Here is a 27,426-nt window from a genome sequence, read left to right on the forward strand (position 1 = left end):
ATGTAATCAATCACAATCAGTGTGAGTTTTGCAAATCGTCCTGAAAAAGTCTAGTGTAATAAGCACACTAAAGTTGTCCATGGATAGCACTTCTGTTCTGTGCCATTCAGAGAAACACTATCTGACTTTTCTACAGAGGGATGGAGGGGGGGTCATAGGGGGATGATGACATCAGTGGTGATGGTGTAGTGCGTGTGCATATTGGAAAGTGTTGTTTGTGCTTTCTGCTGTTGCTGTGCTGAGTGAATGTGTCCCTAAGTGGGTTATGTGCAGAAAGAGAGGAAGCAGCTGAATTAGATGGCATTATATCTGTTATGTATCTGTTATGTAAGACTGCAGGACTGGGTCTGCCTCCCACACACTGCCACAGTGTCCTTGCAACATGATTGGCTGAGCCATACAATCCCACTGCACACAGACATTTCAATTAATATTACTTGTCACTGTGAGAACAGTCACTGGCTAATTGTTGTTTTGTTGCCAAGTTTAATTGGCGAATTTTCACTTTTAAGCTACTAACTCATCCCAGCATCACTTTCAGTCATCTGTAGCCCTACTCACATAGAGAGGCTAAGTCCCGCCACTATTGGACCTTATTTTGGAAAAAATATGTACGGTAAGTATTGGAGACCTGTTTCAGAATGGTGTGTTACTGTCATATTTATGCTTAAAGGGGGACTGGTACTAAACATACCCAATTATTATTGTTGCTGTAGTTACAGGCCGTCAAGTTATTTTAGAACACTGGAAGGAAACAGTATAATTAAAATGGAAGATAAGTCTAAATTGATTTCAGTCTCTGAAGAGGTTGAAAATGTGACTTACTATCCTGTAATAGACTCACCATGTGTGACATGCTTTCCCTTTGTAGTCTTGTTTTTGTTTTCCTTTATGAATTCATGTGTTAATTTTTACTGGTGTCTGTCAAAAACATGAATGCTATCTACCAAGCCTTTCAAAAAAACATAAAAAAAATGTTAATGTTTAAAAAAAATTAATATTTTATATTATACTCACAATTATGTGTGGAATTGTTTTTTCCTATATGTGCCATGAATTACACATCATGTTTGTAAATTTAAAAGATAATTTTGCAAAATGTGGCAAATCGACATCTCTTTCTGAAGCTACGGTGCCAGGGTGTAACATCACGTTAACAAAAGACAACAGGTCTCACTCCTTCTTTCTCTTCCTGCCGATAAATAGAGTCGCTGGTGTTGTGGAAAAATGAATCTGCCCAATAAAGATCAACAACCAGGATCAGCTTTTTCTCCGAGGTTTATTCCACTAAGTATTCTCATCTGCAGAAGAAAGTACTGTTCACCCCTGCCTTCTGATGCAAAGGTTCAGAATCAGCAGGAACGACCCTGAGTCTAACAACAATCTCCCTTTTAAGGAGGAGGAACCATGGACAAAGGACGGATCATGTCCTATCTTACAAAGACAAGATGTACAGGCAAGGTCAAGATTTACAGAACACAGGCGTCATAGTCTTATGTCAATGTGGCACTCATGTTCATATCATCTACAAACAGGCACTCATTTTCGTCATATCATAACAGTCAGATGAGGAGATGCGGATCGACGTCTGGCCTGACAAATATTCTGATTATAAATTACAAACATCCAAAATTCCCATTACACTGGATAAAACACAAGCTAAGATAACATTATATCAGTGATGGGACGCACGTAGCTAAGTTAGCTAGCAAGACAAGCTATCAGCGTGTTGGTGACGTAAATTGTGTGATTTACTGAGCGGTTTCTCACAAAACTAAATAATACAACGACAAACCTATGACACTAAGACTTTCTGGACATTGTCTTTTAAATTGACAAACGTGGAATTCTTGGAACAATTCAAACTGATTTGTCTCTTGTCACTGATGAGACTTAACCTCTCTATCACCTTTGTGTTCAAAACAGTGAGATGAATTGAAATTTGGGGTGCATGAGTGCCAATGTGGCAGCATCACAGTTCCAATGAAAGTGCAGTGTTTACATAGTGATACCTTTTGCAAAAGCCAACTTTTTTTGTGTGTATAGGATAAATGCATTTGTATACTTCATAATCACCCTTCAAGGAGGAACATGGAGTGAGAAAGTACAGAGAGGTAGAGGTTATAGTCAATAAACATGTGCCTGGTTGAAATCAAACTCTCAAAACAAAAATTCTCAGTAAATATATTACTTGAGAATAATGCAAACATACAAGACTGGTTATTCAATCCAACTATACAAGCTGATCTGGTTTCAGGTTCTGGAGCCGTAAACTGACATACACCCTGGACAAGAACCCAGCGAATCTCAAGGCTGAAACATGAACACAGACAACAATTCGCACTCACATTCACACCTAGTCACTAATTAATCTAACCACTATGTCTTTGCCGGAGCCTGACGTGGAGAAAATACTAACTACACATACTTGTTTATTTTCAGCCTTTAATTCTCTATAAACATGCATGGTAGGTTTGTGAATCACAACCTCTTATATACAAATACACATTGTTACAATTAAGAATACTTTGGACTACAGTGAAGTTGAAAATTGCATGACATATCCTCTGTAACTGACTGGTGCTTTAAATTAAACCAGGAACTATAAAATATTAACACAGCAGATTAGACACTTAGCAGGGGTCAAACTGGAATGTAATCAATACAGCATTGTATCGTAATATTTTGAGTGGTAATATTGTACTGATGCAGGAATACCAACTATTAGTCTTTTGTTATAGAAAGCATTATTATTGTACATTTTAATTAAAACGTTTGGTAACAATTCAGGATGGTAGTGATACGACTCAACAGTCACCATAAATTATTATTTATCTATTTCAACTTCAACTGGCATGGTCATTCAACTGCATTGTCAATTAAATTTGGAGGAAAATGTAATACATTTTGTTGTGGATTATGTTTGCTGGTATCAAAAATGTGTTTCAAGAGTCCTAGAAGTCCATGTAGGGGGGAGGTCTGGGTGGTAGACAGGTCAAAACACACAGGACTTTAACCAGGGACTGATAGTTTTGTTGTCATAGTTATTTTCATATTTTCCTTCACTCAACCTAACCAGGTAGTTGTGTTGCCTCAATCTAACTATGTAGTTTTGTAGCATGATTTGTTCCGTTCTTTAACTGCATTTAAACTGTTTAAAACTGAGCAGCAAAAATAACAGGGCCAATTATTGTGAAGAATTTACAGGTAATGAATTATCCTGTTTTACAGTTGCTACTTTGACCACAAAAATATCAGATCACTATCCAATCAGGCAGGTGGTATTGAAGAATCAAGTCTGAACACACAAATTGAAAAGATGGCTGACTGAGGAATTCTGGGGGAAATACTAAATATTCTTGGTTCAACACAAACATTGGATTTTGCTGTCTGGACGGCCCTGGTTGAATCTACCTCACCCTGCAGCTGAGGTCATGGTGTCCTGCTGCCAAATGTGGAGGCAGCAGCTCACCAGGCCCTGTGGGCTCTTTTCTCTTGAAAGCTGAGAGTATTTAACAGAGGATACCCATGACTGCTGACTCCAAACATCAAATACTGCTAGCATCCGTCCACTCTACCAAGTTTCTAATCTCTCTTTGGAACAGTCACAGTAGGCACATTCCTTTCATAACTCCTGCATAACGTGATGAAGCAGAGTCTAACCCAATTCAGACATCAATGTTCTTGTGATAATTTTTGAATATCCAAAAAATCAATATAATTATTCCCCAACAGGATGAAACAGCACATAATGTACTGTTCTCTGCTCAGACTGTCAGCTTTACAGCAGCACAAAGCTGTATCTGAAGACACCCATCATTTCAGCTCTCCTCAATCTTCTCAAGTCATTATGATGCCATAGATTTGTTTTCACACTTTCACTGCAGTTACTGGGGAATCTCTAAGATCTAGATAGATAGATAGATAGATAGATAGATAGATAGATAGATAGATAGATAGATAGATAGATAGATAGATAGATAGATAGATAGATAGATAGATAGATAGATAGATAGATAGATAGATTTTTTTTTGTTTTACAAATATTGTTTCTGAAACGGTTATAAATAAAATAATAAACGAGGTAGCTAAGTTATGTTTTATAATAAGAGATCAGTAAAACAAATCTCCATCTTTTCTGAGCCACAAATGCCCACTTCCTCAAACACAAGGACACATACTGTACATGCGACATCAACAGGCATGACACTCCGGCCTCTGCCTCCCCCACACCACTTCATCAGAGGACTGTTCAATGTAATGGGAAGCAGTGCTGCATTCAAGTCATGTGGGGAAAATGGCAAATACAAACTAACAAATTCCAATTGGGAGCATCTTGACATGTTTAACACAATGTACAATAATATACAGCTCTGTAAAACATTAAGACCACTCAAAATGTATCTTATATCAGCATATCTACATGTATATATTCAATTCCAGTCTCTGTTGAAAACAGGCACACCTCATTGTAGTTAATGGTGCTGATTAGGTGAACTTGAACCAAATCTTATTTAACAAGGAAAGGTATAAAAAAAAAACTCAAGGACATCAAGTGACCTACAAAAAGGATGGAAAATACTTTCATAAATGAGAAGCAAAGATTAGCCAGGCTTGTAAAAGAGTCCAAATTTCAGCTTTGCCCAACATCTAGTTGTCTAATGGTCCTGGAGAGGCCTACAAGCCACAGTGTCTCGCACCCACTGTGAAATTTGGTGAAGGACTGTGATGATCTGGGGGTGTTCCAGGAAGGCTGGAATCAGGCAGATTTGTTTTTGTGAAGGACGCTTGAATCAAGCCACATACAAGGTCATCCTGGAAAAAACCTGCTTCCCTCTGCTCGGAAAATGTTCCCCAACACTCAGAATTGATTCTTCCAAAAGGACAATGCTCCATGTCACACGGTCAGGTTAATCAATATGTGGATGGAGGACCAAGAGAAAGATGGATATTTCAATGGATAGGCCATCCATTGAAATATCATATCATGGCAGATAATTCTTATCCCATGTCCTCATTGCTTTTACTACAAGAACACTGACAAACATTTTCCTCCAACTCTGGAATGACAGCTGACAAATGCGTTATTGTAAAAAGCATCATAGGCTTTTCTATTCAGAACACTTTCTATTGCTTTACATTGCTTAAAATCATCATAACAGGTGTATGTACATTAAAAGCACTGACATAACAAACCTTTGTCAGTTTTTAGTGCAATATAAGCACTTTAGTAACATTCGTTTGTGTCTGTTGTGTGTCTAGTTGTTAGCTGATGCTATAGGTTACGGCATAGTAATGGAAGACTACCAAAAATAAACCAATATAAAGATGGCAACATAAATCACTACTTGCTCAATGAGGATTTACTTACATGTTCACACATGTTTGTTTGAAATATCAACCTCATCACCTGAAAGAATACTGGTACATAACAGCTACCATAGTTGCAACAAAGTGATGTGCTAGAGAGCGCTATTCCTTTGAATGCTAAATACAATTTCACCACAAGATGGGAGTATTTCCTACACACTGTCTCTTTAATGAGCCAGCTGAGCTTCCATTTGTATGAGCTAAGCAAGCCCAGAAAAGGATATTGTTCACAATGGCATTGCCCAGTAGACTATCTCCTAATAAGACCTAATGAATCTCCTAAATATGACCTAAAAACATCTAAGAATAAGATCTAGAAAAGGTAACATAATGGAATATAGTGTGAATAAAAATCATTCTAAGCGTCGCAGAAATTATAGATCTTACTCATAATGTAAAGATTAAAATAAAATCTGTGCGAAAACACAATGTGTGTGAAGCGGGAGTGAGCGAGAGCAGGCTGACTGTGGGTGTGACTGTGTTTGTAAATTAACGTGTGAAAAGTGACATGAGGGAGAGGGAGGGAAAAGGGTGATGGGGGAGTGACAAGAGGATACTGTGTGTGTTAATTATGTGTGTAAAAACTAAATAGAGGGAGATTAGGAAAGTAGAGTATACAAGAACAATATACAAGTCAAGGTCCACTCACAAACAAAACCAGTAGTGATAAACCATAAAATAGAAATGTGTGACATCCATGTGTGACGAGTAGTACACTATGTTACTCTGTGCCAGTTTGCCTGGCTGCTGGTGATTCTAAGCAAATGGGAAGAGAGAGGCGGAGCTACACTAGTAGCTGCAGGAGGAGATTTTCTGATGTATTTTGGAAGGAGGCGATGCAAAGGTGGTGAACTTCAAAAGGATTGGCTTGAGTGCTGGAGCATTTGTTCAAGGACCCTCATGCAACGGCGACAATCCCCTTGAGTCCGGTACTTGGATTACCAGCAGATGTTGGGACGAGCAAACCAACGGCTGTGTGGAAAAATCGGAAGGGAGGAAAAGGGAGAGAAAACCACAGACAACTTCCGAATGCCCCACTATGAACATTTGGTCCACCAACCTACTCCCATATTAATGATCAGGTTAAGGGTGAACAGTTTCTAATGAGAAAGATTGAACAAAAGGAAGATGAAACTGAGGTAGAAGAGCGGAAGATCAAAGACAAATCACAGGGAAAAATCATTGCCACTGAGCCACAAGAAGAAAAATAGGAGGCACTGCCGCAAAGAAACAAGCCAAGGCCCAGATGGAACTGAAATGGTGGAGCAGGAGGCAACCACCTGGGAGAGGAAGAGAAGAATTGGATGGTGACTGTGAAGCAAGCACCACAAGCCCCCACCCGGCAGACGATGAATCAGAGAACTGACACAAGTGATACATCAAATGCAGAAGACAAGAGGGAGTACAATTAAAGAACATCACCACAACAAACATACAGTGGTGGAGACCAAATCAATCACCAAGAGCAGTGGACATAATTAAAAGACTTTCCAAATAAATAGACAGATTGCAGCAACAAGGATAAGCTCAGTCATGGAAACGTGAGAAGAGGCAAACATCACCTCCCACATCAACATCTAGAACAGCTTCACCTGGAGACCCTGGTGCAACATTACTTCAACAAAACCCCACAGGAAGAATGGTGGTGCACCTACAGGTGGTCACAGAGCAAGTGGACCCCAGTGAAGCGGAATGGCATCGACTGGAGACAGAAACTTGAGGAACAATTTGAGGAAAGATTTGAGAAGGACCGTGGACCACACAGAGTAGATACTTTCCCAATTGGAACATGAAGGATTACAGCCCAGAAGTGGAAAGATATATGGGATAAGATACAGTATGTACAATGTGCAGAGACAGGCGGCCCTAGAAGCAATATGTCCCATAATGACTAAGGGGCCAGGACAACTCACTGCTATGTGCTGTGGTCATTTATGGATATGGTTGGACTGGCAGGCGGACTGCACAATAAATGTGGAACACTGCATTGGAAGAAAGTACAGCAGGAGTAACGTGTGTGTTAGCTGAACTGAGAAAACAGTATCTGGAAAATATGGACCCCAGAGAAACAGAGACAGAAAAACACTGAAGGGCAGTGAATGCCCAACCAAGTCCTTACATGCTTTCCAGCAGAAATAGAGAGATTAAACCAGAAGAACCTGGAACACCAATTACACCACACAAAGTCCAATCAAGGTAATGGTAAAGAAAGCCATGCCAAAAGAAGTGCAGAAATGTCTGGACAATGTCTTGGGACTAATGAAGAGGGAGTGGCCACTGTTTTCAAACAAATGGATGGAAGAAGAATATAACATGCCAAAAAGCTTACGTAGATACAGCTGAATGAGTTGGCCAAACCCAAGAAATAGAAGGCGAACACTCAAATTCCAGTGGTGACCTTGGATCAAGCTCAGACAACAGAGACAATGGCACCTCGGACTCCAACCATGCCCCCGGAGCCAGTCCAGACACAGGTCCCCCCGAGGACTGGGACAAACAGTATAGGTAGCTCTGCAGCTGTAACGCTGCCATTGAGCCATGTTAACCACCCTGGTGGAACTGGTGGCAATCAGAGCGGGGCCAGGGCAAAGAGGTGGTCCATTCTGTTGTGGAGGAAGAAGAGGTCTTCCTACACAGCAAGTTAAGTGCACCCAGTTCAACCCTCAGCTAAATCTCATCTGAGGATGATCTATGTTGGGAATGTGATCAACCAGGTGATTAAGGAGTAGCATATATGTAGTCAAAATGTAAAATACATTTCGAATTTGGTGCCTTCTTGACCGAGAAAAGGCAGACAGTGACCTTTTGGCGCAAGTGGATGGAAGACAACAACTCCCACAATGCACAGCTCTGCAGGCCACTCCCGCTGATCTGTCCCCAATGGTTTGCACTCACACTGCTCCGAGACCAAGCGGTCCTCGGCCCCAATGCCTCTTGTACATACGTCCTCACGTCGTCATATGACACACATGGCTTTACGTTGTTTACAAGAAGCGCTGTCTCGAAGTCATCAACAAGAGAGAACAACACAGGGAACATGACTGCGACTTTACTGACAAGTCGCGTTGGCACATATTTCTAGTAAACACTCGGCTGCTGGATTAGTGCATGTGAGCGTGAGTTAGCAGTTTTGGAGATGCTCTGATCCAGACGTCTAGCAATCACAATTTGGCCCTTGTCACGTCACTCAAATCTGTATGCTTGCCCATTCTTCTGCTTCTAGCACATCATTTTTAAGGACAGAATGTTCACTTGCTGCCTGACACTTGCTGCCTGATGTATCCCACACACTGACAGGTGCCATGATAACAAGATAATCATTGTTATTCACTTAACCCGTCAGTGGTCATAATGTTATGGCTGATAGGTGTATCAATTGGATGTGAAAGTCCACATAGAATGTGCAGTCTGTGATCATCAATAGGCAAAAGGTATCTGAACAGCAATCATTTTAAAAAGATGAGGTTGCATAATGATGGTAAATTGTATTTGACCTTAAAATATAAAAAAAAATCATGGAGTGAATTTACCCTCTATTATAGCTTGCTTGCTTCTAATTCAATCCGTCAACACTTAATGAAAAGACGAGGGCTGCTAGTGTTGTCTTCCTACAGAGACTCCATTTACTTGTATGTGAAAGACCTGAAATGTTTGTGAAATGTCAGTCAAAGCCTTAAAACCATAATACAAAAAAAACAATAGTCGTGCCCTCTCTGCACTTTATAACCAGATACAATTAACTGATTGACTACACTACATGGTTCCCTGCCCGGATGGAATTGTAAGCAACTCTGTCTCCTTCTGAATCCGCTCACATACAACAAAACCATTTTCTCAATTACATTTCCTTTGTTTTTATCGGGACCTCGCAGTTTGAAACAGTGTGAAACGGGGTTAACAAACAAAACAAAACATGCTACAAATCTACAATGAGACTTGGACAACCAACGCTATCAAACACGTTGAATCAAATATAAAAATAAGGCTCAGCATTTATCCACTCCATACAAGAACAGTCCAACCTCACTGATTATTCCAACAGAGAGAGACGACTGCAGCTAGTCGATACACAGCATATTATCAGCCCAATTACTCTGCTCTGGTGGCAGGCTTACAGCATCCCTCCATCCACATCAACACCAAACACATGTCCATTTCAGGAGCAGATAATGCAGTGAGAATCTACACTCTGACAGAAAGGAAAATCTTTGCAAACTTGTGCGTGTGTGTGTGTGTGTGCTGATGGACCTACCTGAGACAGTGTGTCGGCTAACGCAGAAGGCTCTGCTCTGTCTCTGAGTGCAGCCTCACACTGGCAGCTCTGCCTAGTTTCTGCTGCCTCTGATTGGATGGCTGGTGGAAGGGGGTGCAAGGCAGACAGCCAATACTTGAGCTTTCTCTGATGAACACATACTCAGCGCAGAGGAGCTCATCTTGTGTTCATACACACTTGATTTGGATGGCCACATTCTCTCTGACTTTTAAATCCTATATTTTTTAAGCTAAATTTCTATATTTAATTGAAGCGTTTATATAGATATGAAATCATTTCGTACTCCCGCTCCTGAAAGAACCTTTATGAACGTACTTGTGAAATAATTTGGCAGTGACTTAATGTTACAGTTATATGTCATAACTGACTGATGTTTTGTTGTTTTAAAGCTATGTAATGTATTTAGAAGCATCATTATTATAGTTGTTGAAACCCTATTTACATCTCACGGAAATCAATAAATCATATGGTCTGATGGAGAAAGAGGAAAAAAGAATCTGGTATCTGGCTGTAGAAGGACTGGAATCCAGGCCAGATGAAGCTTAGAGGAAGTTCAGTCAGGACGACAACACATTTATTCACAAATCTCTCCCTGGCTCTCTTTCCCTCTTCTTGGCTTCTCCTACATTGACCGTATGCATCCACATCCAGGAGCACCCGCGTCACACAGCGGCTCCCCCTCAGACGAGCTAGAAGCCTTGAAGTCTCAGTTACGAGAGCAAAGTATCATTCCAGCTCCAGGCCTTCCTCTTTCCCAGCTCTGTTGGTGTAAAATGGCCAAGAAATCTGTCTCTTCTTGAGCTCCTCAGACAAAGAAAAGGAACATCTCTTCTCACACTCCCACTCCAGGCCCTTCTAATGGAGACAACACTTTAGGCAGGCAACCACCCTGCAAGCTCTGGCTAGCTCCATCCACACTGTCAACACACGTCTTTCATTCCCCAGAGGAAGCATCAGCCTCTGTCTCATCATCAGCGACCAACGCCACCATCCAGGCCTCCATGCAGCAGCCAGCTCTCATGTTCCACCGGCCCAGCTCCCTCATTGTCATACATCCAAAACGCTGCAAACATATCCTTGTTAGCATCATCCTGCCAATCCAACTCCGCAAAAATCTCGCAATCTAACACCCGCCTGAACTAGTCCATTTTAGACATTGAGTTACTGTTTATGGTGCTGTTTCAGCCTTCTTCCAGTCCGCATCCAGGCCATTTGCAATTGTTAATGTCTGCCAGAAGAATTTGCCCTTCATTATATGTAATATTACAAATTCCTTGGCCACCTTAACTTTGCCATGCATGTCTTTCCTCAAGGGGGGCGCTCCTTCCTCTCCTGACTATTAGACGTGAACCATAACCGCAACTAAATCGCTCGATTTCATCACTCTGCTCCAATCTACGTATTTATTCTGTATATTTAACTTTATTTATCATTAAAACTTTGTTCCAGTAACCTCTTTGCCTGCTTCTGCATTTGAGTCCTAACTGTATTCCAGGAAACGTGACATTAAGTTGTTAAATGTTCTCTCCATGCTTCCTAATTTTACTCACCCACTGAGTCGTTCCTCACCTCAGTGAGTCCAACACTTGCCAGTCGTCGGTTTACTTTAAGAAAGTGTCTTTGGTGGTAAATACAGCCAAATAGTCCTAAATTTGAACGGCAGAAAGTCTTTCCATGTGTTATGATGATAAGTCATATAGGCCTACCACCAACAGAGATAACACCATCACCATTAGTTCATGAAGAAATATTTTTAATCAGAAAGGAAGTAACAATACACAGGATGGTTAGTTTACACAGGCATGATATACATATGTGAACAAATTAACATCCCTCCCATATGTGATTCTGACACAATGGCATTAATGTGCTTCTATAGACTTTCTACCACTTGTTGGAACCCAACTAATTCATGATATCCAAACAGAATGATGTTTCCATGATACATATTATTTTAGGAATATTGTCATATTCAGAATAAAAGTGTAATATAGTATAGTAATATAGTAACTGTAAGCTAGAACATTGCCCTTCATATGAGCTTAAGGGCTAAAATCAAACTAGGAAAAACTGCCCCAGACTAAAGTGGATGTCCACATAAATTTGGCCATATTGTGTAACAATATCTCAGTAACAAGACGTTATAAAGATGATGTGTTTGTTTTGATTTATAACTCTCTGCTGCAGGCACACAAAAGTCAATTAATAAACAGTTTCAATTTCAGACTAATTGAATTGAACTACAATGTTTTCAGGTCAGTGGTTAGGTACAGTCTGTTAGTAAGCCTGTCCTTTGGCCACTAATGCTTTTCACTAGCTTTTAGTTCAGTGTTAGGCTTTTGTAAGTAAATCTTTTATTTTTTTTATTTTTGTATTACATAGGGAAGACATGGTGGTGTAGTGGTTAGCCTTGCCATTTTAAATACATGTATTACCTCATGTTTTACTGGAAAGCAGTTTGGGTCAACTTTGGGTGTAGTTTTTAAATGTGCTACATAAATAAACTTACTTTAAAGGTGGCTTCCTAGTGAAATAAAGTCACAAAGAAACTACTGGAGGAGGTTATATGGAAAAAGGCAACTTAAAATATGTTGAAACGACCCCTCCAATCCAGAAGAGCTGTGTTCTCTTTCCTTCTCTTGTAGGACATTGAAAGTTGATGAGCCACACCTGAGCCTGATATGGCTCCAGGTATAAAAGCTCACAAGACAAACATGGACCCCGACTCCCCTCTCTGTTGATATGGCTGCTTGTTTATTTGCTTCAGACATTAACCCATATGCAAACATCACTGGTCACTCATTTTGGTTACCTCATCTGATCTCCCATTTTTGTTGCAGCCTCTGTGCCGGGCCGTGACACATAAAACATAAAATGTTTATAAAGGCTTTATTTACCATGAATGCCTATCTTTTGTACAACTTCTGAGCCATTTATGAAGTAAATCATTTTAAGAAAATGGTAAGGCTTTGACATGTTCATGTGATCAATTAATCACATATAATAACTAATTTGCCAGGAGATGGTAATCTAGCTTTTTAAATCATCAAGGCATGAGGGCAGGACTGTCAGCTGGTTTCCTCAATCAGGTAAGATAAGGCTTTTTGCAAGAAATGCAAGAGGGAAAATGTTGTTACCTTTCTATTGCATATGAAAGGCATCTGGAGTTATAATGTGTTTACAGCAAATTCTCGCCTCGTGTTACTTGCATGGGTTTGACTGCCAGATCATTTCTTTATTTGCATCCCACAGGCTGGATGCACCAGAGAGGAGGCAGTACTTACAATCATGTCACCAACCAGGTTTCATCCATCATGACTGAAATAACCACTATTGCTGTTTTGTACATGTTGTGAAGTCCCAGATACACCAGGAAACCAAACGCCGTCCTGTCTGGGTTCATGACATCATCCAGCGGTACTCGGTGAATTTCACCAAGCTGGATTCACTGGATTTAGCAAGACACACGTCAGCTGGTTTAACACAGCTGGAGGAAGCCAAAATAAACAATAAAAATGCTGAAATGGTGATTAGTAAACATTCTGTAGTCGCGCTTTGTTAGGTCTGTCTGCAAGACAACAAGCAAACAATTTTTAAAATGCTTGTTTTCTGAATTGATGGATGCTAGGCTATGCTAACATTGTCGCTGCTCCAGCAACACTCCAAATAAGGTCATCTAGACATAAATATGGCAGTAACCTTGTTGTTTGTACCATAGACAGTCTCTGGTTCTCCACATGGTCTGGTCTGGTCTCTGGACTAATGTGAGCTACTATCGTAGACCTCTAGGAGACCACAGACACAGGAGACAACATTTGTTTCCTCCATTTCTGATTCAGCAACGTCAGAACGTCAGGAAGAGGATCTCAACATTGAAAGGCTTCCGCGAAACAGCGTTACGCAAAACCTATCGCAAATACTCATTGCAATTTGCATGTATTTGGAATCATTCCATGTATTTGCATCATGTGCATCACTGAACGCAGCATTAGGCTGAGAAGCACTTTGTGTTGGATTGTCAGCACATTATGCATTTACGCAAACAATATGTTTTGTGTATGTGAATTACTTAACAAATCAGCTACATTTTATTCCTACATTTCCTCTTCAACTCTTCAGTGACACAGTTGAAGTTCCATCTTATCTCCCTGTTGAAAAGAGCTTCATCTCCTCCATATTTACGCTGCCTGTGTTTGCAGACTCATCCACGCCATGTCCCTGCAGGTAGGGGCTGGTCTTCCCAGTTTTGTGGATGAATGTTGGTTTGTGGAGCCCTAAATTATCCCAGTTTGTGTAGTTGTCTTCAATGATGTCTCTGCAGCCTGTCACCTTGGCGATACCCACTTTGGGTTGGAAGACTTTGCTCTTGTAGCCCTCTGGGTGGTATGAGAGACAAGCTTCCCTATCAGTTTGACTGCATTGTGCCTCGTCATCATCAGCATCATCATCATCATCATCATCATCATCATCATCATCATCGCTTTTGCCTATGACAACTAGCTCAGCCTGGACCTCTTCCTCGTCCTTGTCATCAGCGTTCTCATAGCCCATGAAGATCATGGTGACTGGTTCTGATTCTAGCTCCTCTGGCAGGGTGTTGATGAGGTTCAGTGAGGCGATACTCTCTGCACAAAAGGGTGAATGTCTGATAACATTGCCGGCATCAGAATCAACTTCAGACTTGTGGCCACGTAGTGAAGGACTACGGCTACCTACACCCCTGTAGAATGGCTGTCTGGGCTCTGGCGTTCCTTCAGAACTTGCTTTGACTGAGACGAGAGCTGCTGGGTTTGGACCGCCCTTATCCATCTTGTTCTTAGGAATATTAGCACCAACATGAGGCTGTGAAATGACATGGCTTTCAACCTTCGACTGTTCTGGAATCTGGCAGTAGGGCATGGCTTCTTCTTTATGTCTTTGGGCTCTTGACGAGTAGTCCTGTTGGATCAATGTCGGGCTAGATGTTGTGCTTGTCTCCAGGTCTTGATTGCCTTGGCTTTCCTCTCTGAGGATTTGAGTTCTGGATGAGACTGAGCTCTGAAAGGGTCTGGGGCTGGGTGTCCCGGGTGTTGAAGGCCTGCTGCTTCCTGTGTACGGTACAGAGTAGACCGGCTTATGGTACTGCACGTCAGTGGGCGTGTTCTTATCAGCCGCCTGATGCAGCAGCTCTTCTACCTCAGTGGGCGTCATCACTCTAACTGCTCCGCTGTGCATTCCACCTCCATCCGGGTGCAGTGCATATACAGACTTGTGCCCGTCCTCATACACTTTCAGCCCCCGATCCTGGATGGTTTCTGGGGTGATGGTTGCTGTAGAAACCACATGGCTTTTGCCTGTTCTCTTATCATGCTCCACGCTGATCTCCATAGCAAACGTAGCTGGAATGGAGAAAAGATTCAGATGAAGGCCTGCAGACATAGACTAGAAAATAAATATGGTTCAATGTCACTGAGCATTTCTTGATGTTCAACATTTCACAGCTATTCTGGAAATTTAAATCTTTAAGCGTTAAGTTGTTACATTGTACTTATTTAGACTGTCTCTCTATGCTCTGTAACATTACTACTCCACTGATAGCCGTTTCTGTAAAAACACACTGAAGTGAGTCCGCCACTTGATGAAAGTCAATTTACTTTATAAGGAACTGGCCCGCTACAATGGTCAGAGCTATAAACACCTACGTTGATTTAAATAGGAATGTCCCTCATCATATTTTCAACATCATCCTGACAGCAAAGTAGACACTGACTTTCAGTAGTACTATGATGTCTGTACCTTTCTTTGGTTCTTCACTAGCAGGCTCATATACAGGAGGGTTTTTTGTTGGTGTCAGTGGGATGAATGGTGGGATATCTGGGAGTGGCGAGGAGGCATGATGTGTCATACCTGAAGAGAACAAGTTGACCAGTGAAATACAAGAAAACAATATAAACTAGTATTTAAAGGATTATGATTTAATTTCTAATAATTATAGTATGGATTTGGTGACAAGATATGTATGTTATTGATATACAAATTATGTGAAGAAAACAAGTGGTGCTCATGTTTGTTTTTTTAGCCCATTATTACAGGATAATACTTTTTGAGTTTTGGATTATTTGCTGTTCAGATGGATATCATCTGATGTGTTGTGTACAGGTTTGTAGTCAGGACATGGCTAACCCAGCGTAGCAAAGATACTAGCAGCTAGCCCTGTTCAGGATCAAAGATAAACTTACCAACACACAATTCACTGAGTTACACATTGTAACATGTTGTAAAAGTGAAAATTTGTGCTGCCTGGATGGACAAACTACATTATTGCCCGTCAAGAAATAGCTTGTGGACCAACTGCATGCGTCACTTCAAACGTGTTGCAGCAAAACCATTGTTTACCTAGTTTTGTGCACCTCCTTGCACTGTATGACTCGCTCTTTTTTTTTTATGTGCATACAAGTTAAAATATTCTCAACTTTTCAGCACCAGGGGCCACCATGAGTGGCACAACTCAACAATGTCACACTCGGACTAGATAACCAATCAAATGGAGCATGGGCTTTACTACTTAGCCACTTCCTTCCTGGATGTCAGTTTACTGGCAGCATATATAGATTTAGATCTCAAAATAATGGGCTGAAAAAAATATTGCTGTGTCTGAATGATAAACAATACTTACGTTCAAATTTAAAAAGGTTAGTATATCAACAACAGAGTAAACATGACTATTCAAATCACTAATGTTATTTTATTTTATTTTATTTCTTTAATTAAAAGAAAACTGTTACACACCAAAATACAAAAACAGAGTTTACCTGCTTGGAATTCCGCATTTAGCTCCTACATGTGAAGACAAAGTAGTTGAGGGTCAAAGTGGTGAGAGAAGCAGGAAGTCAACATCAATTCAAGTCCATTTAATTTTGTCTATAGTGTCATATCACAGCAAACGTTATTTCAGGACACGTTCCACATTTAGAATAAGAACATGCAGACTGCGTATTAGAAGTAGTAGTAATATTAGTAGTAATAGCAATATTAGCAGTAGTAGTAATATTAACAATAGTAGAAATATTAGCAGTAGTAGTTATATTAACAGTCGTAGTTATATTAGCAGCAGTAGTCATTTTAGCAATGGCAGTAATATTAACAGTAGTGGTAATATTAGCAATGGCAGTAATATTAACAGTAGTGGTAATATTAGCAGAAGTAGTCATATTAACAGTAGTGGTAATATTAGCAGAAGTATATTAACAGTAGTAGTTATATAATACACTGTAAACAATTGCTGTGAATTTACAGCAGGATTCAAAAGTATTAACTTGTTATTTTAAAATACAGCACCTCATTGTTAATAGAATCTGAAGGTCCATAGACAGTTCCAGATCCATAATGTGTTCCTAAAATACAGCATTTTAGTGTTGATCAACCCTCCAAAGTCTTTCAGGTAACAGAAACATGCAACCTTTTATTTTGGGAACATGGACGGCACACATGTGGCTGGATTTTCTTCACCCATCTCCATCTTACTAATAATTTGATGAGTAGCAATTTTATTTAAACCATAAGTCAGAGTAAAGTCTATCAGTGATGTTATTAACAGTAGTGGTAATATTGCAGTAGTAGTAGTAGTACTGTTAACAGTAGTAATATATTAACAGTAGTAGTAGTAATATTAAGAGTAGTAGTAATATTTACAGGAGTAGTAGTATTAACAGTAGCATAATATTAACAGTAGCATTAACAGTAGAAGTAATATTTATAGTTGCAATATTTAAGAATTAGTATTAACAGTGGGAGTGAGAATATTATCAGTGTAGTAATATCAACAATAGTAGTCATTTTAACTGTAATATTAGTATTTACAGCAGTAGTACTATTAACAGTAGTAGTAATAACAGTAGAGCTAATATTAACAGTAGTAGTAATCATATTTACAGTAGTAGTTATATTAACAGTAGCCTAATAGTAGCAGTAGTAGTATTTACAGTAGTAGTAGTAGTAGTTTTAACAATAGTACTAATATTAGCAGTAGTACTAATATTAACAGTAGTAGTAATGATATTAATATTACTACTACAGTAGTAGTAATCTTAACAGTAGTCTAGTAGTAATAGTAGTAGTAGTAGTATTAACAGTAGTACAAATATTAGCAGTAGTACTAATATTAACAATAGCAGCAATGTTAACAGTAGTAGTAGTAGTATTAACAGTAGTAATAATATTAACAGTTGTATTAGCGGTAGTATTAACATTAATAGTTATAGTAACAGTAGTAGTACTACTAACTATCTACTAGTATTATCTTCATCATGTCCCCGTAGACAAGAAAGCAGTTGACGTTGAGCAGCATCACAGCGGGCATGTGGAGCCACTCAATCACACTCACAGCAGTACAACAGATAAGTGGTGCATCATCAGGCCGTACCTATGTTACGTTTAAGTCACACTTATTTCCCTGCGTCTGTTGATACACAGACAGCAACCAGAGAGCAAATGATGCACGTTAGTCCTCCACCATGTCAGCAATCCATTTACCTGCCAGCTTATTCAGTCAAAGCAGCCTCTTGTGAACCAAAGCACACCCACACAGCCCTTAGTGAGGGTGTTAGAAACAAGCACAGATTAGACGGAGAGACACAGGCAGCGTGGGGTGAGTGGAAACAAGATGATAGTTGAATTCAGAGTAGTATATTTGCAAGTGCTTGTTGAAAACTCAAATTCCATCCACACATCTGATGACTTTCTGTAACCTCCATGAATGCTGTGAAATTGAAGCCACGATGTGCAGTGAGATGAGTTGTGGCTTTACTAATGCTCATGTAGCTGAAATGATATCAACCACTTGTTGCATTATACTACGAGTAGCCATAAATTCCAGAGGTTATCAGAATTAATTAGTGGCTGTCCTATACTGTAGACCAGTAAACATTGAATTTGACCTTTATGGAGGCAGCTTTAGTCATCAACCTTCGCCAAAGAACCAGCAACTGGGGCTGATGCTGATGCAACTTGATGGGAATTAATTCAACAAAAGCTCCACAGCTTACTTTGGACTTGCAAGCATGACAAATTGCAGCTTTTTGTCTTCATTCGCACTGGGGCTGTGACGTTACTGTTTGAGCTGCTGTGTGCTGACGTAAACCTGACATTCGACACGTGTGTAAAGCTGATTGGCAAAATATCAGAAAAATGAGGTTGAAAACAGCAGCAAATGGGTCGGTACATCACCACTTATTATTAGTTAGGTTTAGGAAAAACAACATAACACGAGAACAGAAAACATGACTGTCACTCATGTAAATTCTAAACTTGAAGATATCAGCACATTCCCAGAATGTTTTGTGCAATTGGCCAACAGTATCACAGCAGTAAGAAATAGTCACACAATTTTCATCTCGTGATTCGTGTTTATGGATAGGAATTTTCCACTTTTTTCATGGATGCTGAATGGAAAACTGGCGAATGTTTCAAATATACAAACATACGTATTTACTTTATTCTCCCATCAGGAACCTTTTAGTAGAGAAGCAACAAATGGTAAGTATTACAGGTTTATTTGACTCTACCTTGATAATGTCCTCAGCCGTCCTCTCCACCTCCTTTAATCGTTTCAGGATGACTTCTTCGTTGGCAGAGATGTTGAGCTCCTGTGTTTCCAAGGCCTCGATCTCCTCCTCTATTCTGTACAAGAGAGTAATGAAGCGTGTTATCACTGGAACAAGAGCTTAATGGAAACACAGCTCACCTCGTCATGCTAGCTTGTCCCGTAATAAGCGATTAGAAACAGGTAGATGTCCTTGATGGCTTTGTCTAAGAACAGTTCAATTAAAATCTGGAAATCAGGAACTTAGAAGATTGTATGACCTACACGGGGAAGAAAACGAGAATGACAGGTGGGATGCCACAGGTGTTTATAAAGGAGGGATGGGCCAGCCCGTGCAACCCGACAGATATGGGGTTGTTGGAGCGTCCAGGATTGGTCGCACCTGAAGGTGCTTCCCATAGTGAGATACCGAATGAGGTTTGAACGGGAACCGTTAGATGACTCAGAAATGGGAGAGCAGGGCTTGGGGATATCATCTAGTGGTTGAAAGGACAATTTGAGTTACTCCTGAACCCAACCAACGTACCAACCTATGTCCTCCACAGAGGAGGCTGAGTTCGACTCAGGGGAAGACTTGCCCATATCCCTGTCAGAGGTCATCGAGGTAGTCAAAAATCACCACAGTGGCAAGGTGCCAGGGGTGGAGGAGATACACCTTGAGGTGCTGAGTCTCTGGACATTGTTGGGATGTCTTGGTTAACACCTCTTCATTGTCATGTGGGGGTTAGTGACTTGGCCTGTGTTTTGGCAGACCGGGTGGTGGTTCCTATTTTTTAAATGGGGGACATGAGAGTGTGCTCCAATTATCGGGGTATCACACTGCTCAGCCTCCCCAGGAAAGTTCCAGGGTGCAGGAAAGGAGGCTCCAACCAATTGTCAAACCTTGTATCCAAGAGAAGCAATGGGGATTCTGTCCTGGCCATGGAACAATGGACCGGCTCTTTACCCTGGCAGGTCTGTTAGAGGGGGCATGGGAGGGGGCATGCGAGCTGTCTGGTCCTTGTATAAACAAGGTGAGCACTGTGTCCGTATTCTCTAAGTCAAACATGTTCCCAGTGGGTGTCGGCCTCCACCAGGGTTGCCCCTTGTCACCAATCCTGATTTTCATGGACAGTATTTCAAGGCGCAACCTAGGGGTGAGAGAGTCTGGTATGGGGATTGACTCCTTCAGAATATGATAAAATAAGATAAGCTAAGAAACAACACCAACCACACGGACCACAGTTCTGACATTGGGAATGGAAATGCAGATTCCTATGTTAAAGTCTCCTGTTTATTCTGTAAACAGATGTTTTCACTCTGTAAGGAAGTCACCTGATACACCCACTAGAGGGTGCTGTTACTTAAACACAAACATGGTTTGAAGCAAACAATCAAAAAAATGTGATTGGGGTTTTGGACTGAGAGCACTGCAGAGTTACTTTAAACATTACCATAAAAGCAATATTTTAAAAAAAAAGAACAACAAATTAAATACTCATTCAATTCAGGACAAGAAAGCTTGTTGTACTGTGATGGCAAAATTCTAATTCAAAACTAATTATACTCCAAGGAAGACATTTGAGACTAAAACCTGTCGTTATAAGTGGGATCATTTAGAGAAAAGGGATCACATCTTGAATATCCTTACTTCATGCTCATTGTTGAAAAGCATTGGTTTTAATGTGGAGTGTGTGAAGCTTATGTGTTAGTGTGTAAACACTCAGCCGGTTTAAGTACTACTGTTATGTAATGAAGGAAAACTGTCTCACACGTATGCTGGTGAATGCTAGTTGAGGTCAAGCTGTCTGGTCCTAATCCCTCACTGCTTCCCACAGTGGACTACATACAAACATAGTGGCAGCCTGGAGGTTGTAGGATCAAGCTTATCAGTGAGTGGGTGATGGTTCAAACCACTCCTGGATATCTGTTTTCCAAAAGAATATTGACACTAAAATGATGATTATAGTTTGCAATACTTTAATTTAAAGAGGAACTAAACCCCTAAACCACTTCATTCATCTGAAAGCCAATGTATCTGTTTATCTAGTAGTGTTGTTGATTGATTCAATCTAGACATTTAAGTGCAAAGTATTTTCATTTTAAATATTGTGTTATACATATACATAGTGACAGCCATCTTCGGTCAAACCAGGCTATTGGCATTTAATTTTGCTATTGGGTTCAATTAGCCTGTTAATCACTTATGCTAATTATTCATGCTCATCTCTTGACATTGAATTCGCTATTATCTGATCTGCAGTCAGGTGACGTGTATATATATATAGTCATATAGGCTATTACAATATTGAGCATGCTATTGATGAGCATTAGCAATTAGCGCTAGCTTAGCTACTAAAGGGTCATCAGTAAGTTAAAACCAAATAACGAGGTCAAGTTAAGCAGTTAATGTGGTGCTTTTTATCTTCTGTAACTGTAGCATTGAATTAGCATGTTAGCTAACTAGCAGCCCCGAAATGAGTAAAACTGAACAACTTAACGCTTCATCTACTGAATCTGGTCACAATGTAGGAAAGCTCATTCCTAGCAGCAGATACGTTGTCAATAACAGTGATATACCAGAATGTATAATGTTTTTATGGTTTCATTTCAAGTCCTCAGTAAAGAGAAAAAAAGACGTGTGATTGTAATGAGACACTTCTCATTAGGATGTGTACACCTGGACGTTTTTTTCAACCCTCAAGGTTTTGATTTCCACGCAAAGACACTGACGTAAATGTAGAATGTTGTTTGACCACAGTGACTCCAAACTGGAGTTTATTGCACTGGTGCACCTGCACCAGAAACCTCCACCCACACGATCTGTTAGTGGTGCCAGCTCTTTACCGGAGGATGTTGCTCTGCAGCTGATCACCCTGCTGCTGCTCGTCCAGAGCCTGAAGCCTCATGGCCTCCTGCTCCTCCTCCGACTGCTGACTCAGGCCGTCCATCAGCCACTGCTCCCTCAGGACTTTTTTCTGTCAGTAAAACACAACAACACATCAGCTCAGCACCTCAGTTTATCTATCAGAATATAGAGCTATATGTTGTGTATTCCATGGTGAGAACTGCTCTCAGCCTTTGTCCCCAGCAGATCTGGTCATTCCCCACCTCTCCACTAGATGCCCTCACAGTTTCTATCAGTATTCAGTAACAGCAGTTACACAGCTCCAACCATTTCATTAATTGATAAAATCTTTCACCATGTACCACCAGTTAAAAGGTGGCACATCTTCCTATATTAATTTGGGATTCATTAATGCACCACAACACATTCAGTGTCTGCAGAGGACATGAGGTCAGTTTATCAGACATCAGTCAGTCTGCGACTTACAGAACAAATCACTGATTCTGACAGTAGTTTTAATGGAGCTTTTTTCTTACACTGATGATATAGATTTGTGAGATTCCTGTTCCAGTATTTATACGTGTGGTGTCACTTTTGCTTGAGTTTCAGTGTAATTGACTCACTAAAACCTTGTTAGTGTCCAGCCTCCATCCATGACATGAGAGGAGGCAAGTTAATGTAGCTGCTCATCTCATCATCTTTAATCAATCCCGTACACAAAGCAGCTTGGTCAACTCTCCATGGTGACGCTCATCTGTATGTGACACAACCACCCACAGCATTGTGGGTAGAGCAAAATACAGTATGTAGTATAAAGAAAGAGATAGTCCAAACGGAGGGAGGGAGGAGAGGTGGATGCACAAACACAAGACTTCAGACTGCTGTTAGTGCCCGTGTCAAAATAAAAAGGAATCATCATCAGTCGTTAATAATGTGAATTGTTAGTGTTGATAGTTACATGACTCGTTAGTCGGTCAATTTAACCTAACATCGGTCATGTGTCCTCAAGGCATGCTGCTTTGCTCTGAGCCTGTCTATAGACTGTGGACTATATAAGATGTGGATGTAGTCATGCATTTGTTTGTGGACTATAATTTTGGAGACCATCTTGGATTTTGGCCACTGGCATTGACATTTTTGCAGTTTAGGAAGTGAAGGTTGATACACCCCTGTGATAGACTGGCTTACGGTCCAGGGTGTACCCTGCCTTCGCCCAATGACAGCTGGGATCGGCTCCAGCCCCCCCCCCGCGACCCTGAATACAGGATAAGCGGTAGACAATGGATGGATGGATGGTTGATACACCCTGAGCAGCAACCCTACTGGATCTGGATCCATCTGGATTCTGGTGTGAAGCTGAAGTTAGCTTCATAAGTCAAGGTTAACTTTACAGCTTAGTGTTAAAGTCATCTTAGAAGCTAACTGCATTGGTAGAGTGGTAGCGACCTGTCAATCTCCAGGTAGCCCCGCCTTAAAGCATCCCCTGCTTTCTGGTCTGCTTGACTCTAAATGGACCACAATGTACTAAATGAACATCATGCTGGATTGAAGAAGACTTTTAACTAGAGATTGAGTTCATAAACGTATGGTTACAATGTTTACGGAGATAATAAATCAAGAGAGAAGTAGGGTCACTTTCTCATAGACTTCTATACAATCAGAGAGGAGTCGCCCCCTGATGGCCAGCAGAGAGAATGCAGCTTTAAGGATCTTCAGGTTTGGCTTCACCTTTCAGAACTGTAATTAACTAGCTGTATGCTGATAAAAGCAACATTCTCCACTAATGTCTTTTTTTATGTCACGATGATGTCTGACATGACGTCTATTGTGACGTCACCAGAATTTTCCCGAAAAGTTCACAGATTTTCAAAATTAATTGGCTGCACAAAAGATCAGGTCAGAAAAAGGACAGCTGCTTATGCTCTCTCCTTATTGGCAACAATGACATCTTCTTGCTGTGAAGATGTAAGTTTATTTTGAAAGTGCATGTAAGGAGGGTACAGTGACACGCGACAAAGTGACACTGGAGGGGGGTGTAGATGTTTTTAGCTCTGAGCGAGCGTGTTATTTAAAGCGTTGAGTGACAACAGTGACGACGTGGTGCTTTTACTGCTCTCACGGCACATTTCAGTGCTTGTCAGACTTTTCGGCTTTTGTACTGTAGCTTTAAAAGAAACTCATCACTGTTTTATGATGAATGTGCAGCACCTAAACAACAGCAGCGTTGGAGAGCAATAGCTGTGGGTGGAATAAGACCAATATGACAGTGTTATGTGATGCTGATGCAGAGGGACTCCAGGTGATATTTGTGGAATGAAGGTCTGGCCTTCTTACATTGTGTCTGTTTGCACAGGAATGAAACACAGATTGTTTCTATCAGTGAGCTAGAAAATTAAATCACAAACACTGGTAATACCTTCATGTACTGGAACTTTAGCTTCTCCTCTTCGATCTGTCTCCGTTTCTTGGCGATGTTCTCCTGGATTCTTCTTTTGTCCTGTGAAGACAAATCAAGCACACGTTTGCATCATGTGGACATTTTACAGCATGGAAACAATTCCACCTGTTGTCCTCCAGTGCTGACTCCTCAACCTTGAGATGACAGCTGGACAGACTGAAATAGCTGAAAAGCAACATGACCTTCATGACCCCACCTGTCTGTGTGTGTGGGTGTCCACCTGTTCACTACAACCACTAGCACATCCCCTGCTAACAAGCTCCTCCCATAGAAAAGATAGAGAATGAGCTGGACATTAAAAGTCTTTTAATAATGGACACATATCTGTCCTAACTGGATAATCACAGACCAACACGCTGCTTAATGGCTTTAACGGACATGAACACACAGCCGGTGGTTCCTGGAGGTCTCAGTGAGGGGATCACTGCGGGCTAAGATTAGCTGCTGGATCTGGATCAGGGTGACTCTAAATCCCAGTGAAAGGGGATCTCTCTGATGACGTCTGCTGGTCTTTACAGTCCAGTCTGTGTCTCTGTCTGTGTCACACTCTGCACTGTAATCATTTCTCATCATGTTTGTTTCCACTTTCAGATATGACCGACTCGCGTCTGCGAAGCTGGCTAGAGTTTAAGTGACGCAGCTCTGAACTACAACATCCAGGCAGCACAGGTCCACATCATTTCAATGTGTTGGGAATCCTACCAACACATTGAAACCAATCACTTAACTCCTTTTTCCAACTTTCAGCATCATGTCAAAGTGACATAGTTTTTTGTAATTACTTATACACTTGAATTTGGCTCATTATGTCAAAACTCTACACACAAGACAAATAAGACAAAACAGCTGGAGACAAATGTTGTATTTTGGCAACAAAACAACTCTGAAAGCAGCAACAACACACTGATGTACTTTGTGGACTATACCATTGTTGAAATGTGATGTGTCATGTGAGGGCGTCACATGACTGGCAGGTAATGAGGCAGGAAGCCGGGGGGCATTAGCTCAGGAGGTAGAGCGGTTTGGCTGGCAACCGCAAGATTGCTGGTTCGATCCCCGGCTCCTCCTAGCTGAGTGCCTGGTGTCCCTGAGCAAGACACCTCACCCCAATTGCTCCTGACGAGCTGGCTGTCGCCCTGCGTGGTTGACTCTGCCGTCGGTGTATGAATGTGTGAGTGAATGGGTGAAGTCAGTCATTACTGTAAAGAGCTATATAAATGAGGCCATTTACCATTTAAGCCTCATTACCTGCCGGTCATAAACGTCTCTTCTTCCTCATCCTCCAACTTATCCTCGTTCTCGTCTTCCTTGTCCTCCTCCTCCTTCTTCCTTTTTTTCCTCTCTCTCTCTCTCTCTCTCTCTCTCGCTCTCATCATCACCCTTGTCCTCTTCCTCCTCCTCCTCTCTCTCTTTCATCCTCCTACTCGTCCTCTTCCTCATCTTCTTTGTCCTCCTCCTTGTCGTCTCCTTCCTCGTCATCCTCACCCTCCACCTCTTCTTCCTCCTCCTCCTCCTCCTCTCTCTGTCATCCTCCTCTTCCTCCTCCTCCTCTCCCTGCCTATAGTTCTCATACAGAGGTGATCTTCCCTGATATTACAGCTCTGACTCACTGGTGTTTTCATGTGTGTTTGTGTTCGTTGTCAGTCCCAGGTCTTTGCTTTAATCATTTTGAAGACAATGCGTGTGTGTAGTGTTTTGTCAGAAGTGTGGGGTGTATAACTGTAATATATTGTCATGTTTGATTGACAGTTAAGCTTGATGAGGTTGATGTAAACAAACTGTAGCTGTCCTATGTGCGTAGTAACGCACTCACAAGCCCTCCACATCACGTCTCAGTTCAGTCTAAAAGGTAGACAGTCATACACTGTCTCACTGTGACGGACTGATGCTTACAAACCAGGCTAGCAACTGCACATCCACACTTTTCTCAGGGGCTTACTGACTGACCAACCGACTGGCTGGCTGGCTGGGTCAGTGACTGGGTGACTGGATGGGTGACTGGGTCAGTGACTGGGTGACTGGGTGGGTGACTGGGTCAGTGACTGGGTGACTGGGTGGGTGACTGGGTCAGTGACTGGGTGACTGGGTGGGTGACTGGGTCAGTGACTGGGTGACTGGGTGGGTGACTGGGTCAGTGACTGGGTGACAGGGTGGGTGACTGGGTGGGTGACTGGGTCAGTGACTGGGTGACTGGATGGGTGACAGGGTGGGTGACTGGGTCGGTGACTGGGTGACTGGGTGGGTCGCTGGGTTTTTGAAACATGCATGCGTGAGTGTTGAGCAGGGGCTGCAGAGGGATGCTAAAGTTGTTTCTCACTCAAGGAATGTAAATATATCACTCTATTGATTTTTTAAAAATGTTGCAGGAGAAAAGTAACCATGTAGATTCCTGAGTTTGTCAAAATAATATCTTCTCCACATTTTCTCACACGTTTTTGGGTATATTTTAAGGTAGCAATGCTGAGAAATGAACACACTTCCATTTTCAAAATGAATCACTTACTCATGATTAACACGATGAGGATAACTACAAACAATGGTGGTGCTTTTGATTTAAAGGGGGATTTGTCCCTCGTTTCAGCTGTCAAACAATCATCACATGAAGTCATTCATGATGCTAGATTTATTGATCGACATGCAGCATCACACGTCATCACCAGGAAATCGCAATTTCTCTTGTTAAAACATGCATATCTGTGTTTGACCTCAGTTGAAACTTGCCTGAAAGGCTGGAGTTTGAAAGTGGCGCCGTTTTTTCGCTTCTGCTCTTTTTCCGAACAGGAATAGCACACAAGGGTGTGCATTCCTAAAGCACGAGATTTTGATTCTGCGCCTACGGTGACGTCACCGTGGAGGCTACTTGCATAAGCCCACCCCTCTTTCACCACCCAACCCCCCCCCCCCCCCCCCCCCCCCGT

At 41.3% G+C, this 27,426-nt stretch overlaps 1 protein-coding gene across 2 annotated transcripts in view; it reads right to left on the reverse strand.

Annotated features, from left to right (window-relative positions):
- The window catches only part of LOC311029043 (palmdelphin-like), an 81,239-nt gene that overhangs the window by 42,867 nt on the left and 10,946 nt on the right, over positions 1-27,426 (reverse strand). The window contains exons 3-9 of one of the 2 annotated variants that reach the window (XM_084033911.1): positions 24,467-24,547; positions 22,050-22,180; positions 19,186-19,300; positions 16,435-16,459; positions 15,419-15,529; positions 12,781-15,021; positions 11,399-12,723 (exon numbers count right to left, since the gene is read on the reverse strand). In XM_084033911.1, the coding sequence (XP_083890037.1) occupies positions 13,784-15,021; positions 15,419-15,529; positions 16,435-16,459; positions 19,186-19,300; positions 22,050-22,180; positions 24,467-24,547 (1,701 nt within the window). In that variant the 3' untranslated portion in view covers positions 11,399-12,723; positions 12,781-13,783. Of the gene's footprint in view, positions 1-11,398; positions 12,724-12,780; positions 15,022-15,418; positions 15,530-16,434; positions 16,460-19,185; positions 19,301-22,049; positions 22,181-24,466; positions 24,548-27,426 lie in introns of those variants that run through there. The other variant, XM_084033912.1, reaches the window with a different exon arrangement.

This window comes from Eutrigla gurnardus, assembly GCF_963514095.1.
Source record: "Eutrigla gurnardus genome assembly, chromosome: 18".
NCBI classification, from domain to species: Eukaryota; Metazoa; Chordata; class Actinopteri; order Perciformes; family Triglidae; genus Eutrigla; species Eutrigla gurnardus.